This window comes from Onychostruthus taczanowskii, unplaced genomic scaffold (assembly GCF_017590055.1).
Source record: "Onychostruthus taczanowskii isolate IOZ18803 unplaced genomic scaffold, ASM1759005v1 scaffold28, whole genome shotgun sequence".
Classification (NCBI taxonomy): domain Eukaryota; kingdom Metazoa; phylum Chordata; class Aves; order Passeriformes; family Passeridae; genus Onychostruthus; species Onychostruthus taczanowskii.
The window spans coordinates 5,079,121-5,097,300 of record NW_024500128.1 but is presented as its reverse complement, the minus strand read 5'-3'; the positions used below and the strand labels follow the sequence as shown (position 1 = coordinate 5,097,300).

The following is an 18,180-nucleotide window of genomic DNA, read 5'->3' as shown; positions in this document are numbered from 1 at the left end:
CCTTTGTTTTTATGTGTCAACACTTAAAAATAATTACATTTTCACCATGTTAAATAAATGCCAGGAAGTTCTGATTCCAGATGCAGCTACAGTTAACTGTTTTGATCCTAAAAATGAATAAAGTATGCATCTGTAGGTTACCTAGTATGAATACTTATGAATGAAACCAATCAGAACTTTGCTTTTTTAGCTACTTGTCTCTTCGCCCAGTGCAGCTCCACACTGTATTCTGCATTTGCTTTTCATTAAAATGGCTCAATACTTCAAAACAATATATGTTTGTCAGTATAATATACTCTTGTGACTCACTGTGGTGTTCTTACAGCATTGGCCCTTTAACATGGGGCCTGCTTACCTGAGTTTACATAACTGCGAGAGACGCACAACAAGTAGACAACTCTCACCTCTTTGTAGGAGGAAACTCTTAAGTAAAGTGCAGGTTTCCAACCAGGAGTTTCTAGGCAGGAACTAGGACTCAAAATTTTTACTATGAAAGATCAACAAAAGACTGGTGTTTGCCTTTGAGCTCTTCACATAAGGAGCAAGTTGTTCCCAGACACGGTAATGTAAAGGTATTGGTGAATGCCTCAAAACTGTCATGTGGAAGCCTTAAACATTTCTAAGAATGTGGGTTTTTTCCCCCTCCCACCTTCTTTTTATTTTTTATTTTTCTGTGTCCCCCTTTATGTTTTAGAAATGAAGACAGGATGAAGAAGCCTGGAACTCCAGGGACTCCAGGCTCCAGTGACCTAGAGACTGCCCTGCGTAGGCTCTCCCTCAGGCGGGAGAATTACCTCTCGGAGCGCAAGTTCTTTGAGGAAGAGCAGGAAAGGAAGTTGCGGGAACTGGCGGAAAAGGGAGAACTCCACAGTGGTTCCGTTACCCCCACAGAGAGCATCATGTCACTGGGAACTCACTCCAGATTTTCAGAATTCACTGGATATTCAGGAATGTCTATCAGCAGTCGCTCCTACCTGCCAGAAAAGCTTCAGATTGTGAAACCACTAGAAGGTGATAACAAAGGGCCTCGGCCTTTATCTGTTGTTATTAGTGACTCTTTGTGGTCCCTAATCCATTACCAGAAAGCAGGAAATCTTTGCAATACATATTCTTTTTACTTTAGAGACAGTACTCCACGCTGTTGGTTTGAGATCTTCTAACTAATATATTCTTCCACAAGCCTTAAAAGTGTTAGGAAACAATCCCAGCCAAAGCAGTAAAATCAATATTACAGGCCACACATGCACATCATCAGTGCAGCTTTGCATCCGACCTAAATGTTACCATTTCATAATTGGAAAAGGAAGGTGGATAAGCCTATGAAATCTAAACAGCAAGAGTTCTGTAAATTACTATCTGGAAAGGCCATTACCTACTTCAGTAAGTCCTGTTGGTCTAATAAGACTGTTATAGTGATTCAAAATTATCTCTGGACTTAACGGGTTGTTTGAGTGGTCACACTATTCACTCTATGGCTTTGTGTTTCATGTGTTAAATAGGTGGGGGTTTTTAAAGTCAAATTTGCTTCATACGTTGTCTCAGAAAAAGGCAAGATAATGATAGATGGTAGTCAGGGCTAGAGCTGTATTTCAAAGTTCATTTCAATAGACTGTTTAAAAAAAGCTGTCAAAGCAAATGTAGTATAGTCTGCCTGGCTTTCTTCAGTTCTTTCAGATTATAGCTGGAAGTTAGTTGAGTCAATTCCTTCAGGTTTTAAAACAAATGAAGTTTCCCTGTAGTACTTCACAGATACACTAGGTAACATAATTTAGCTTTGGCTTCTCTCTCTCTCTCTCTCTCTCTTTTTCCTTTAAGAGAACTCTTGTATTACATTGCATTGTGTGTGTTTTAATTGCAGAAGTTCCTTTTTTTCATCTGTTTAGAACAAATTTATTTCATTTATAAGGAGCATATAGCATGGCACGTACTCAGAAGCAAACATAAGTGTTCTTATGTCCTGAAGAAAGTGATGTACTGTATCAACCTATTCAAATGAAACTATAGCCATAGCACACAAACCCATACTGTCAAGCAGATTTTAATAGTTTGTTTTCGTGGCTGCTTTTAAATGGTCATAAAATTTCTTGTACCACATGACGGAAAGGATGATCCCACTTTGTTTCAGTTTCTGGTTGCTACCACTGTAATAGATTTCTGTCACCATCCCATTATATCTGCTTTTGTCTTCCAATAAACTCTTAAAGTCTTTATCATCTTTCTATCTGTCTGGGTTTTTTTTTCCCCCTGGTTTTGTTCAGTGTTTTCACTGAGTCATTTCTCTCTTGAAATTATTGCACCTTTTAAAGTATTTCCCATGTTTGGTTTTAGATTTTATTTGTAGCATGTTTGTGCTTGCCTGTTTCATAAGTTTTGTGTTTGTTAACTTTTATTAACTAAATATCTTCATGATTTTGTTTTTCATTTCAGCTCAGTTTATTTTCTGAATATTTTTCATGAGCCTTAGTTTTTGTTTCAACTTCATGGACGCCTTCAGACTACTGGGGAAAAACAGTCTGCTGTACCTGCAGACTCTTAAAAGTAGTTGGTTTTATTGCTGGTTTGGGTGCTCATGTCATAAAACAGAAAAAAAATTAGTTCTGTAATAAATTTACTGTAGGTTAATGACTTCTGCTTCTTTAAAGCAATCTTTAAATCCCCCAGGATAAAAAAAAAAAAGTGGCAGAAGCACTAAGAAATTAATTTTTGCACCTTTAAAAATCAATACATGCTATCTTTTAGTCAAACAGGAGGATTCCTTGATGTGACTTGTTTTAATTATAGTCCAGTGGGATTTGTTTTGTTTGTTTTGGTTTTTTTTAATGATGCACCTGTGACTCGTTGTGTCATAAGCACAAAACAGCACTATCTGTAGGAAAACTAAAAAGTGGGACTGACTATGTCTTCACCCACTTCACTGCAATTGTGGGAGCAACACACTGTGAATTTCTAAGCTTTCTCTGATCCTCAAAGCCTATGTGCAATCATGCAGAGATACCAGGAATTGAGGAAAAAAGTTTACTTCGTTCATATATTTTGTTCTTATATTCTTTCTTAACTTCAGTGGCATGTCCCACTGTTACACAGTAATTCCCTCATGCCAGCTGTTTCTGATAATTTATAAAACTGTCTGCTAGGAACCTGGGACTGAATGTAGACGAAAGAAGTGTTGTATTTCCCTCTTCTTTTGACTTCTGCAGCTTTCTCTTTTTTCTTTTTATTGGGGATTTACAGTTGTTGGATTCCTTTGTACATTTTTTTTCATTTTCTCTATAGGAAATTAAAGCTCCCTTGCACACATTTTATGAGATCAAGATTAGGCTCAGGTATACTCTTGTTTGTGATGGAGCTATGGCCATTTTGATTTCTGTGGTTTCAACAGAAATGTTAAAACTCACAATGCAGATATTTTGGTAAATATATTTCCTATGGAAAAATATGAGATATGTGTTGAAAATGAAGTGCTTGTATTCTGCTGAGTTTATTTTAAGTATAAGTTTTTGTGTGCTTTATGGTGAAAAAGATTACATCTCCAGAAGCTACCATGTAGAAGTTAATTAACTTTTTTATACTTGCATGCAGTGCAGAAAGAAATTTTTATTTCCTTTGTTCTTTAATTCTTGGAGTAGACTAAAAGAAAACCTCTGCTCCTAGGTTAAGGCTTGACAATATCTGCCACTTCTTCACATTCTGGGGTATTCCTTTTATATAAAAAGAAAAAACTTGGCCTTTGTGACAATTCAGAAGTAAATACAAATTATAAGGATGTCTCTTCTCTCATTTTGGGGTTGTAATAGTTTCATCTTGAGCCTTGAGGGTGCAAATTTTCTCTAGTCCCTCTAGACTTATTTAAATAAAAGCAAAAAAAAAAAAATAGATAGGGTCATCAGCCAAAGTAATCTAGCAGGTCCATTTATTCTGAGCTAAAAAATTACAGATTTTAAAAAGTGAGATAGGCTTCATTAAAATGCCACCCATTGTTCCTAGTCATTCTAGATAAAGAGTTTTTCCCCTGTTCACTTCCTGTTTACACCAAGCTTCCTCAAGTGCAATATGTGAAATGGCAATTTTTCTCATTCCATAGGCTTTTTCTCACATTAAAAATGTATATGAGAGTCACCCCTTCTCTAGTCATTACGCTTGTTTAAGCTTTTACAAACACCATGTAACAAATTGAATATTTTTGGACTTTGAATATGGGTGAGACATTTGTGTGCTAGCTTGTTGAACGAGTGGGTATTCTGCTTTGCAGAGAGGGAACAGGAATAAGACTGCAAAAACTGCTCTGATTTGCAGGCAGAGGTGAAAAGAAGGATGTTTTGTTTGTGTCATAGGACATGTGTGATTTTAAGTCACGTTTTTCAACACAGTGATGGTGGGCACACAGGAAAATGCAGGCCCCAGTGTTTAAATGCTACTTAAGGAATCAAATAAATTCTCCCTTGATTTCACTGGGTCCATCTCGGTGTATATATGAATTTTTCCTGATCCATTACTATTTCTGACTGTCTCGTATTAAACCGTGAATATTGAATGCTCGTCTCTGTAAAATGCACCTCCTTTTTCAAAACATTTCTCTGCCAAGGATGAAGCTACAGGTACAGTAGCACTTAGTTATGTAGTAGTTGAATTCCTGTAGCATAGGGCCCACACAGGTATTTAGACTTGATGTGTAGTTCAGATCTGCTTACACGTGCCTGATGTTGATGGGGTTTTCTAACATATGGTACAAAGCTAAAATTGCTGTGCAGTCTGTGTGACTACTGTCCTCCCGTTAGCCACTGGCAGAAAATTTTGGCATGTTTTCAGCACTAGTTTGAGCTTAATGTGGGAATATGTGGTATATGTTCCTCTTAGAGCTTTCTGTGATGGTGCTCAGATCAACTGTTACCATGTAAATTCTTTCTTCTGCTTAATCTTGTGAATTGAAGTGGATGAGGATATTTACAGGGAGGGGATGTGCATGTGCACAAGTGTGCTGCTTCTCACCACCAGGCTTTGCATAAGTGCTGATGTGATCAGTTTATTACACATTGGTGTGGAAATGCTGAAGCGTAGGTGAAGCAGTTTTGTGCTGTAGCATGTCTCCCTAGACACATTAAACCCAGAAACATTAAAGGTTTGGGGCTCCCAAACCTTTGGTCTTCTAGATAAATTAAGTGGGACTTTGTGTTTTAGGTCCTGGATTGCTTACTAATTGATTTTGGTTGTCTTTCTGTTCCCTTTCAAGGTTCTGCCACTTTGCACCACTGGCAGCAGCTGGCTCAGCCTCACTTGGGTGGCATCCTGGACCCAAGGCCCGGGGTTGTCACTAAAGGCTTCAGGACCCTAGACCTGGACCTGGATGAAGTGTACTGCCTTAATGACTATGAGGAAGATGAGACAGGTGACATTTCTTACAAGGGCCTAACTACCTCGACGCCAGTTCAGCACACAGAGACCTCAGGTGAGAGGTCACAAGCACAAGTGACTGTTTCAGAGAACAAGAATAACCCCCGCCAATCTCAGGCTTTCACAGAGGAGATGCAGGAGTCCGCGACTGACGATGATGAGGGGTCTGGTGAGGGAAACTCATTAAGTCCAGTAAAACTGACATCTTTACAGGATTTTGATTACTGGGCCATTCTCACGTCTCTTCAGAACAGCATCCATAATATGGCTTTGTGTGTAGCATCTGCACGATAGTGCGTGCAGTGGTTAGAACATAACCATTCTAACATTGGCTCAAAAATCCTTTCTTTGATAATCTTTTAATTTGTTTTTCAGTAACAGCATCTGTGGTCAATATTTTACTCTATTTTGATAAGAGAAGGCTGCTAAAAGGAAGTGGTTCATTCACAAACGTTTGTGTGGCATGTATTCAACTTGTGTGTGTATTTAGTGCGCACTGTTAAGTGTGTGTAATGTGCAGATTACATATATTTTGTATGGCTGTAGTGCAGATACTCTTCTCACAGTTCATAAGAGGTGATGCCATGTTTTAGATGTTTGTACTTTGGGAAAAAACAAAGACTAAATGATTGGTGCACTAAAGGTGCCTCCATCTTGCCTTTGCTGAAACAAATGGAGTGCCTTGAAAACCACAAAGGAAATCCTGAAAGTTTAATTCACGTACCTCAGATACAGTTACCTGTTTTTAAAGTCCTTCTGACATAAAGAATTAAGGGAATGTTTTTATTGCAGTGACTAATAACATTTCCCTTACTCTTTCTCCAGCACACTATTAAATCCCGTCCTTCCTATTTATACCATATTAAGACGTAAACATTTTTAGGTGACACAGTACTGCATGAGTTATTAGATACTCTGAACTGACACTAGCAGGCTGTTATTGCAAAATATTACACATTCTCAAGACTATAGATGTGGTTTGAGTTTGTGTGGTTTCTCTCTTGTTCTTGGGATTTGGGGGTTTTTGTTTTAATAAGCTATATAGTCTTCATTAAGATATGCCTCTGGTAAAGAATTATATTTAGTCCAGAATCAGAAAATTGCCAGAACTCCTTTTTTTTCCAGGCTTCTTGTGTTTGTATAACTACTTTAAATGAAGACACTTCCTTCCCTCTCCATTTTCTGGGGTAAATCATAATTTAATATTTGGCTGATCTTTGGAAGATTAGATTGTCTCAGGGCTAAACAATAATATTTCTGTTATTATCATGACATGCAGAGTATCTTCAGCTCTCACTGCAGTGGCAGTTCAGTGCTTTCAGCTATTGAATGTAAGCTACTTTCTACAGTCAGTCTTATTAAGCTTAAACTTCGAATCATGGAATTATTAATGCTGGAAAGGACCTCTAAGATCATTGAGTCCAGGCATTAGCCCAGCACTGCCAAGTCCACCACTAAACCATGTCCCTAAGTGCCTACAGATCTTTTAAATACCTCCCAGGGTACTGACCCAACCACTTCCCTGGGCAGCCTGTTCCAGTGCTTCAACATCCAAACCCTTCAACTTCCCTTTCCATTGGCAAAAGTTGTCCTTGTTCTGTGAGATCCCAGAAACAAAGTTTATATTATTTTTTATATTAATATGAAAATAAGTAATACCTCTTCAGGCAGTTGTGTACCATTTTGGATATTATCCAGGTTTTTATAATTTTGAAGAGTCTGAGTAACAACAGCAAGAAAAGCTGGAGATATAAGAAACATGGACTGAAATAATCAAAGAATGAAATAACTGGCAGTTTTAGGATCTAGGGAATAAAAGATTCAACAAAATATATGATTAATTTTAAAATGTATTGCTGTAGAGAGGAAGGGAACTAGCAGTTCTTCATGAACTCAGAGCAGAGTAAATGTGAAAAAAATGTTGCTTGGGTTACGTTTTTAAGAATTTTCTAACTCTAAGAGTGTTCAACACAGGAACATTTCAAAAAAGTAAGATTCATTGTCATGGGCTAAACATAGATAAGGATATAGTTTAGTTCCTTGTAGTTGTTTTTTGTTTGTTTTTTTTTTAAAGAACAAATTACTCTAACATTTCTGGGGAATAATTTGAAAGAGTTCTTTCTTTCAAGTAGAGCAATAGAAGTAGGCCTGCTTCATGTTTACAAACTGGTAAGAAAGCCTAGTATTTCTTTCCATTTTCTGTCTCCATTATGATTTGAATAAAGGTCACTGTTTATGAACAGGTTATTTAGTGGTTACTGCAGACTTTTCCTGGGAAAAGTCTATTTAGACAGGGGTGTTAAGCAAATTGCCCACCTTATAAATTGACAAAGTAGATAAAATCAATGAAATTGCTCTAGCAATCTTATTTTACCTTTTATTGTTTGCTGAGTCATTTTAATACATTACAGAAATAAATGGGTCAAAATTAATAACTTTGTGTAGAATGAACAAGTGCACTGAAAACTTTAATTTCCCATTCTTTTGCCTTCTTCCAAATTGTCCTGTTTCGTAGGATTTAGGCGCTTCCATACCATATCATTATTGGTTGTGTTGCTCAAATGGAGTAAAGACACTGTGTCTGCTTTTTGTTGAAGCAATTTGTTAGGCATTGTACAAGGAGGAGATGATTGTGGATTTTTTCACAATAGGCACTTACTAATGGAGCAGTACTTCTTAGGATCCACAATCTGCCCGCTGAAGAATATATTTTGGGAGAAGGAGGTGAATGCTTAGCTTATGAATTTATTTTGTATTTAAATATTATGTAGCCATTGCTTCTCATTGCTTCTCCTCAGCATTCTTTCTTCTAGATTTCTGTGTTGAAATTCAAGGCAGGTAGGGGTGTGTATGGACGTGTGGCACCTCATCACGAGCCCATCATGAGTACAAGGTTACAGCATCATTGCTTGCCTGATTCCAGTTGGGAATTGGTTCCAATTGGCAACATACAGAACAAACTCTTGCTAGAGAATGTGGAAGTAAAATAAAAAGGGAAGGAATAAAAAATCTTGCACACAGTCTCCAGTGATAGTGCCTTTGCTTGTAATCCAGGATAGCTCTATTGTGGAAAAATCTCATTCAAGAGGTCTGTAAAAACCAGAAGGTATCTTCTTACACTTGCTGTTGGCAGGCCATAAAGTGTGCCAGTCTAGAGCTACAGGTCTTCTAGCCTCAGACCAAAAAGTCTTTAGTAATACCGTGCCTGCAAGGACCTTCCCAGCAGATGTAGATCATCTTAGTCTGTTGGGCAGGTTTCTGCTTCAGTTGATTGTGTGCTGTGAGGTTTGTATCTTGCCTTTTCTGCACTGGATATGTTCTCTGTCACAGCACTTACAAGTACTATTCATATTGCCATTCTGTGTGTGCAGAGTGCTGCTCAAAATGAGCCCCAGCACTTACTTTAACTTCCCAGCTCAGGAGAGCAAACACTGCTGGTGCCAAAAATATCTTGTAGCCAAAACAAGTGTATCCAGAACAATTGTGATAGATACTCTATTCTTGGGATAGTTAGTCAGAAATCATTCTGACTAAAAAAGGAAAAGTTATGTTCCTTGTGTTTTCTTGTCCATATGTTGAAACCTGTAGCATCCATTGATCTATAAAACAGCTTCTTCACCATAAATGTGTATTCTATCCCAATTATGGCGCTGAACATTTCAGGAGAAGTTAGCACACATATGACATGCGGTCTGCAGTTAGTCTATTGGAGCCATGTACTGTGTTTGAGTAGAGTTAACTTTATGGAGGATTGTAAATTCCAAAGTTGCAGCTCTAGCTTAATACACAGAAGTAGGTTGAATTTTGTGTATCCCTTGTGTAGACTCAGCATAAGTGGAATTGTAGAGAAGTTACAGGACACAGTGTTCTTAAAATCATCTGGGACAAGTTATTTTTGCAGCACAATTTTTTTGTATCCTCAATGTGTTTTTTTTTTGTTCTGTAAAAGAAACTAGTATATTATAAAACTGTACAGAATCTGTTTTGGAGGGAGGGGTTGTTTGGGTTGGCTTTTGGTTTGGTTTGCTGTGTTTTTTTAATTTGCTGGCTGTCATGTTTCCCTTAAAGAAACAAATGAAACCCCAGCCACTCAAAGCACTTAATAATGTTATAAATGTTCTAATTTTGAAGTTGGAAGGGCTACACTTGATGCAGTATGCTTGATTGCCTGCTAGTATTGGGTGCATAAAATGGTCTTTCAGTACTTGCATTTGTTAGTTCCACTGACTGATTGCTTTGAATAGACATGTGCACAGAATTATGGGATCAGCACTCTTGTACTTTATGCTTAGACCTTAACCATGACATAGAGGGCTTTCCAAATAGAGGCCCAAAATCACAAGAACACATAATGAATGTATTATGTTTGAGTTGTTTTTAGCAGCATTACTACACATGCTTCTAAAAAGTTATCATTGTACAGAAAAGCAATAAATTTTGTAACTCTTCTCAGAACTAAGGTATTGATGCATATTTAAATATATTTTATTTTCAAAGGCATGAATATTTTCACAGTAATTATTTTTTTAAAAAAAGCTGTCAGCACTTGCTTTCTATGCTATGCTGTTAAAATGCTTGAATTTTAATTTCGGGATCCTAGCCTGCATAAAGTTATGTTGAAGCCACATTAAATACTTTGAAGTCTTTTTACATCTATGCTCAATGGTTATAAACATATGAGAAAGTGATCTCAGCCAGAAGAACACCCGCTCCAAAGAATACCTGCCTTTGTTCAGTCTTTCCACTCTTTCTGTTTCCAAAGGCAAAATAAATTAAAATTTTGGAAAATCAGGTATTCAGAAAATAATTTTGTTGTTTAAGAAACATAACAAAAGCTATGCTCCTGGTGCAGATGTATGAATTCCTGGAGGTTTTGAGTATTCACGGTGGCACCTTTAGGAGAGCACCATTTCACATTTTACAGCTGTTGTTTTTGTCACTTATCTCATTCTTGTTGTAGTGGTTCATCCAGGCATCAGATCTAGCTTAATCTGTATTCCCCCTGTTCTGTCAGCCAGGCATCTTCAGTACAGGTAGCACTGGATATCAGAGCTCTCACCTTTAGCCACCTGAAGGGGATGAACTCTGCTAAATCTAGACACTGCATGAAGCCACTGTCTTGTCCCGTGGATCCTAGTGGGGTTTTGTGACCTAGTTTCCAGTAATTTCATCGCACCCAAGAATGGAATTAGTGACACAAACTGGCAAAAGTGAAGTCCACACCCTGTATTCTAGATGATCACACAGTAGGAAAAAAACAGTCTCCTAATGGTCCTTCATTATCCTCTTTTAAAGCAGGCAGAACTTTTCTATTCAGCAATAAACTTCTAATGCTTTAAAACACTATCTGTTGCTCTAAGGATGCCTCAGTCTGATTGTCATTCCATCCCTGTTTCCACAGCCTGTGCTAAAGAGATGCTCTAATTCCAGTGTGCTCCCTGCTCAAACAGCAGGGAACCAGGTTCCCTGCTTTTCTTGAAACATGCCAAAAAAATGATGGAGTAGAGTGGCTTGCTTCACTGTTGTACTAAAGCGTTAACTTTGTGCCAGTTTGGATCAAACCATACTCTAAAGATTTCCCAAATTTTTTGAAGTTAATTTCCTAATAAATCTGTATGTGCCAGGATAAGTGTTTGTATAAAATGCAAAGACTTATTGGTCACCTTGAGCTCTCTGCCTCCTCACTGTTATTTCAGCATAGCAACAAATTTAAATTTTGATCCAATGGTATGAAAGTTAATGACATCTTAGTATAGCTACCTCTTACAAATCTTCCTCAAACTTAATTTGTCTTGACATCTTCTTATGGGTGGGGCAGGCCACTTGTTTACCTACTGGTACTTTGTACCTTCCTCTGCACAAGCTGGTTGAAAATCCAGCAAAAATGGCCATTTGAGAGTTCCCTGGGCAGAAGGTCATGTCCTGAACATTTTGCTGTTTACACCTAGCAGAATGGCCCACAGGCTCCGAGTCCTGCAGCTGGATCTGAGACAGCTCTGAGACATAAAATCAGTTTTGTGTTTTGTGAGGAAAGTCCTGTTTGTTCTACCAGAAGATGGAGCTCTCTGCGCTCAGTTTGACTGGAACCTGCCTTTTTTTTTTTTTTTTCCCTCAGTATTTTAAAAGGTGTTTTTACAATAGTGTTTGTACTTACAGAAGAGTCCCTTTCAGCTATGATGGTTTGCATTTTTCCATAATGCCTGTGAATTTTTTGAGAAAACTTAATAAGGTGAAGAATCATTAATTCCTGAGTGCTAAAACACGATACAGCAGAAATCTTAGGTTTGAATTTAATTTTAATTTACGGAGAAAATGCACTAACAGTTTGCACCTGTTGGGTTCTTGATGGATGAAAGTACATGATGTTTCTGTAAATTTTGTTAAGTACTGAATTATGCAGAGATTCTTTTTCATACAGATATGAAGCCTTGTTGTTAAACTATGACTACTTTGGAAAAGAGGGTATAAGTAAAACATTTGGTTTCAGACAGTTACATGCAACAGATATTTATATTCAAGAGAATACTTTGACATATGTAAATGTGAAGATAGTCTTTCTTATTAGAAAAATGTATTACTTCCTCATGAACTTATACCACCTCAGGAGATGACCATTCCTTTGTAAAATTAAGTTAGAAATTAATAATTTTGTTTCTATTTGATAAACTTTGTTCATTTACAGCAACAGGTTCTCACTCTTTTTACTGTGTCCAAAGGATGGAAAATGCTACAGCAATATGATACAACCCATTGTTGACTGATGAAGGATGAAGCTGGTACAGGACTTTCTTAGTGGTATTTGAAGGGTGAAATACATCTTTGGAAATTGATAAATTTTTTTCATCACTTCAGTTTGTCTCCTCTGATTAGAGTTAGTGATTTCTCTACTTTTAGCAGCCTTCTCCTATCTGTGACTCATTAATAGCAATGAGTCTTGCTTTTGCTAATGCAGCTATGTTTCTTCAATGTGCCTGTCTCCAATCTGAGGGGATGCCCAGTGGATATTACAAATGGGGAAAATGCACTGATTGTATTACAGCTATGTGCTTTGGGTTGAGCTTGCATTCTTAAACCAGCATTGCTTTATTCTGTTCTCTATTCATCATCCAGGGATAATTGCTTTGTTTCTAATTGATTTATGTCAAAGTCCTGTGTTTCTCTAAATAACCAAGTTTTTCATGTCCAGTTATTTGAGTTCTTTCTCCAGATTTTCTTATAACTCTCTACAATATGGAGAGAATCATGATTGCTAGGCTGTGCTCCCTTGTAATAGCTTTTGTAGTGCTCATACTAATCTCTAAAGCAACTGGATTCCTGAAGCATCATAATTACCATCTCTGGAGGTGAAGTAGAGCTTGTTGTTATGTTATGCTGTGCTAACATTTGAGTGTGTTTACATGACACTCCAGTGGGTCCTCAGAAATATCCTTCTCTAATGTACAGCCGTACATTCCAGCGCTGACTAGAAGTCACCTCACACTGTGTGCTCAGCCACTTCTGCTTCCACTGTTCACACTGCCCATGCTCTACCCTTCCCACACTGCTTACCTGTGTTCTTGAAGGGCTACCTAACCACACACGCTGTTTTGGAGCTGTGATACTTTATATGTGGAAAAGGGAACACAGCCACAATTAAGACTTGCCTTGCTTCTGCTGAGCTGCTCTGGGAGTTCAGAATGGTGTCTGGTCCAGCTGGTCGATCTGTCTGTCTTTTGCAATGTGTTGAAAAGTTGTGTACTGTGGTATTAAAATGTGGCTTAATCAGGGAATGGCTCAGAGGGTTGGGTAGAACTGGTGGGGAGGGAGCTACACATGGTTTTTATTGTGCATGTCTTTTGACCACTGCTAAGTTTGATTACTAAGTAAAAGAACCTATGCAATCATGATATCTTTGATGTAATATTTAACTCTGGGTGTTTTTCAACCAGCTTTTCAGATGCATGGCTCTTAAATTCTGTAGTTTTTTTTGCAGTGACCACAGCTGCATTATATAGCAGGTTAACACAGCCACAGAAGTATTTCTACTAAGAAGAAAGAAGTTGGCCTAAGTCCTTCATTTTTAAAACTAAGCTGTATTGCTTCTTTCCCAAATCACTGATCTATCACCAGAGTGGCAGTTTTACAGCCACATTTGTTAGGAAATTTGCTTACTGCACCGTCTACAAATATTTGAAAACTGCTATACTATGCAGCTGAGGACATACATTTTTAAAGAACCTAATCACATGCACAAGAGAAATGTTGCAGATGTACAGTAGTGGATCCAAAAACCTACCACTTTCCATATTGTGGATATGAAAAGTCAGAGAAACAGCAATTAATGTGTGTCCCTCCCCTCCCCACCCCAACAATCTGTATTCCTGTAGCATTAGCCAGATGGATCCATTACTGAGAAGTAATGGGGATACCTTTTTGTGGATCAATCTAAAAGCTGAAAGGCACAAGCATTTAGAAAATCCTGGTGCTCCTGAGCTGGTACTAGAAAATTTTGCTCGTAATTTCCCACTGATGCAAGTTGCTAGTTTAGATAAGGACTAGCATTTCAAGCACTGCCTGGCCTAAATTTGGTTTGAACAAAACTTAATTTGCAGTGTTTGTGATCATGGGCAAGTTTCAGCAGACCTTTTTAGCACTGGCCCTGGAGTCTTAGAGGTGTTTATTTTGGAGAACAAGTGTCTGTTTAACACAGACTTGGCCATTTCACTTTTCTTGCACTGATCCCATCAAGGTGCCTCATCACTTTTTGCATCTGTCTTATCAGCACACAGAAGTTTGGTTTTCCCCTTTTCTGTGTAAAATGCAAAGAATTTGCTTTTTTTTAATTTAGTACCTCATCCTGGGAAGTGCATGTCACAAACCAACTCCACCTTCACCTTCACCACCTGCCGCATTCTGCACCCCTCCGATGAACTCACACGAGTCACGCCAAGGTAAGGGATTCTCATGATGGCAAAGCCTTCAGCTCTATCAGAGTTTCCCCTCTAAGCAAATGCAAAATAACAGCATAAGCGTAGGCATTGACTGCAGTGGTGAATTACAACACACCCACCAATTATTCCTCCCATTCTGAGTTACCACAGCCTGGATTTGGGAGGCATGTGTGATGTTTTAAAAAGCCAATCAAAGTTTCTTAAATTTTGTTGTCTCAAGATATTGCAGGATCAGACATAAGTATATTGGCTTCTGATATCCCAACTGGGCTACTCCTCATCTTAGACTAGTTGTAGTTGTCATAAGTGAATGCCCAGGATATAATCTCTTACCAAAAAAAGATAAGAGGGTTTTCCAGGGAGGAAGTCTAAATATTTCCTCTCAGAAAAAAAAAGGGATGTGCAGGTTAAGGAATCCAGGAACTACGTGAGGAATGGAGGAGGACATGTGCCTTAATTGGAAACAGGGAGATATCCACTTTGTTTCTTGATGTAATTATTGGAAATTAATTCATAATTGCCAGACTGAAAGTAACAAGTTGGTGATGCAATAGCAGTTGGCAGTGTAGACACTGCATGCCCACAGAAGGCAGCTCTGTGGCCTTATGGAAGGTGAAAATCTGAGAACCAGAGGTGGGTGGTGTGAATTTCATACCTAAAGAGGAAGCTTTCCTCCCATAGCAAATCAGGTTTTACAGAATGTTCTTTTCTGTTTATAAGAACAATGTCTCATTGCTTTCTGTGCCCCTTCCAGCTCCTCTGTGGGAGTGTACACTGTGTAGGTCCCCATGCAGAGGTGTTGTGCCTACACTTGTTTAGACATGAGATAGGCACTGAATGCCTATGAAGGGCATGAAAAATAAGGGTATTGAATATGAAAACCTGTCAGGTGGAAAGGAAATATATGGTGTTTAAATGTAACTTTTTTCCTTTTTCCTAACTTTCTGAACTAAGTTAGTTATTAGTGGCCTGGCTGGCTTTTCTTTACTCTTTTCTGTCTTTCCCTTCAGCACAATTACTGAAGAGATCATCTTATATGGCTGCAGTTCTATTTTAATTTTCTTATTGTTGTTGAATTTCTCTCAGTTGTGATCATAATAAACGTTTTAGGTACTACATGTAACAAATCAGCCAGAAAAGACAGCTAAATTCAGTGCATTTTCAGCTGCCTTAGTTAAGTGGAAGTTCATCATTCGTTCAAGAGAACAAAGGGCGAAATAAACAAAATTATGTTTTCAGCAGATGTTTAAGGAGCTCCTCCTTACCAACCATAAATGATTCTTCACAGGTCATGTGAGGAGGACGAGAAACTGCGTTATGTCTCGTTGGGATGAGAGGAGGTGTAGGGCAGACACTGTGGCCCAGCGTGGTCGGGGGTGAGCAGCACTGCCAGCAGCATCTGCGTTGGCAGGGTCACGTACAAGGAATGCTAGTGTGTGTGGCACCAGCTAACCCCAAGAGGTTTGGCATTTACCTACCTGGTTACATTTTAACCTGTGCTACCCCAGGTGTTGCTCTAACCTGACTAAATTTCATCCAGCTAAATGAAATGCTCCCTTATTTGTTTCTCTTCTCAGTCTAACTTTGAGACCATCACTGGGCTGAGCTGCTGAGGCCACTTTGAGTCTGTTTCTGCAATGGTGTCCAGGGCACCCTGCAGTGTTGGTCAGTTTGATGGGGAAAACATTTCCCAGTTAAAGCAATGCCAAAATGATCAAATGGAAAAAAAAGGCAGCATCTGCAACTGCTTTCTTGCAGGGATGGCTTGTTTGTTTTAATTGCACTCTAGTGTATAACTGTGCTGAAAAATTAGTAGAAATACTAATCTACATGCCTCTGCAACTGAAATCTGTATCTGGAAAGAGTGAAGCTCTCTAAACTGTTGGAGTGCTGTAATTTTCATCTTGTCACTAGGATATCTTGGAAGCCTGGTAATTAACACCATATGTCTGGATTTCTGAAATGTATATGGTCATATCTTGTAGAAAGTCAGTAACTTCTCTTTCTTTTCTCTCCCTCATGCTTTTCAAGACTTCTGTATTTAGCTGTATGGGAGATGTACCACTGGGGTGGTGGTGGATGTACAGTAGGTCACTGCTCTTTAGTTCCACTAAAAAGAGGATTATGACAGTCCAGCTTTAATCAGTGCTTAAGAGAAGAATTGTGAACCAACTTCTTTTCATTCAGCCTTGCCTTCAGAGTGGGTGTGCTGCTGCAGTGGGGGTGTGTGGCCTACATAGCTGTGGAGAGATCCATCTGCTGGGAGAGATCCTTCTGCCCTGCTGCTGCCTCAGCCCAGGCAGAAAGGACAGGACATCGGGATGTGCCTTACACATCTGCCACCTGCACTGACAGCCACAGCACACACGGGGGTGCAAGGAGACTGAGTCCAGAGCCACTTAGCAAGGCTGCATTTCTAATTACATCTGCCAGTTTTCTCAAATAAGTGTTTCACTGCAGTATACCAGGAGGAATATATGGGATTGCTCTTGCTGAATTGCAACTGCAATTCAACTTCTTCAATTTCACTTGCTTATGGTAAAGGTTGGTACAGTTCCAAATCATTGTTAGAGATCATGTTGGTCAGATCCTATTTTAGCCTTGGAAAGAAGACATTACTTTACATTTCATATCATCAGGCTAATATTTTCTTAATTAAGGAGTGCCTTAAAGATATGCTGATTTTAGTCCACGGGACTAGAGTTTCCAGTGTTATGTGGATTCAAATCACCTGCTTACTGTAAACCATGGATCTAGATGATGTCCTAACCAGATCAGAAGCTGCAGCTCAAAGCATTCCAGGGTGTCTAACTTGATATGCACAGTAGTGTTGGCTACACACAGCTCATTAATGTAAGGTGAAATGAGGTCATGAAAATTCCAGTCAAGATACGATCTCACCCCCTTTTGTTCATATGGGCAAAAAAGATGTAATTTAGTCATTAGCTAGAGTCTTCTCTTGGAAATACAACCAGATTGTCTCAAAGTGGCTCTTTGAAATGCTTTTCTTGGTGCAGAGAAAACCCCTCTTAAGTTAAAGTTGCACATTATGGCTGAGCCAATCCAACAGCATGGCTCTGCTGAAAAGGGAAGATCCCACTCTCTCCCCTCTTCCTTCCCCTCCCAGCTGCTTAGTTTTCCCACTTTCTTGAACTGGTCTTACTTTCTGTCTGACTTTTACTGAGTGTCTTCTACTTGCTAACCTGGCAAAGTAAAGGAGTAGATTTCCTTCTTTGAACAGTGGTGAGCTCACATCAGTAAATCCTTTGTTAGCATCAAGTGTTGCATTGCTCAAGACTCTTTAAATGCCATTAGAGGGGATGAACCCATGCTTAGGAGATATTACTGTGGGATTCTTTTTTTAATTTCTTTTTATTTGTGTGTATGTACTTGTGGCAAAGACCATAATTTGCTTGTGGTTAGAAAAAGTTGGAATTTTTTTTTCTGAAGGTGCATGGACCTCTTGGGATTCTCTCAAACAGACATGAATTTGGAGTGTCATAGATATCCCACATGCCTTGTTTCTGGAATAACTAAGTACACCATGCCTTAGTGAATGAGTGTTCAGTTCTGTGTGCTCAGAAGTGACACTAAAAAGTGCATGTTTTGCTTATACCATTAGTCCAGTCTCCTGCATTTTCTTGTCTCTTAGAAACAACTGGGGATTGTGACAGCCAGTAGATCAGGAAGAAAAAGTGAAGGTGTTGATCACAAACTTGTAAATAGTTTATCAGGAGAAATGTGGTGCTGGGTGTTGGCAGTGGCATTAATCCTATGAGGTTGGGCTCTGAAGTGTGCAAAGTGGAGATGTGTTTTGTAAGATCTGATGGTTTTGCACTTGTAATCACGTTTGTGGAGGCTG

The 18,180-nt window shown here is 38.8% G+C and overlaps 1 protein-coding gene across 7 annotated transcripts in view; it reads left to right on the top strand.

The window, feature by feature from the left end:
• TRAK1 (trafficking kinesin protein 1) overlaps positions 1-18,180 on the top strand; it is a 127,369-nt gene that overhangs the window by 106,094 nt on the left and 3,095 nt on the right. For 2 of the 7 annotated variants that reach the window (XM_041407932.1, XM_041407928.1), the window contains exons 14-16: positions 695-1,011; positions 5,228-5,557; positions 14,216-14,318. In XM_041407932.1, the coding sequence (XP_041263866.1) occupies positions 695-1,011; positions 5,228-5,557; positions 14,216-14,318 (750 nt within the window). Of the gene's footprint in view, positions 1-694; positions 2,209-5,227; positions 5,558-14,215; positions 14,319-15,606; positions 15,780-18,180 lie in introns of those variants that run through there. The other 5 variants (XR_005952930.1, XM_041407934.1, XM_041407933.1 and 2 more) reach the window with 5 other exon arrangements.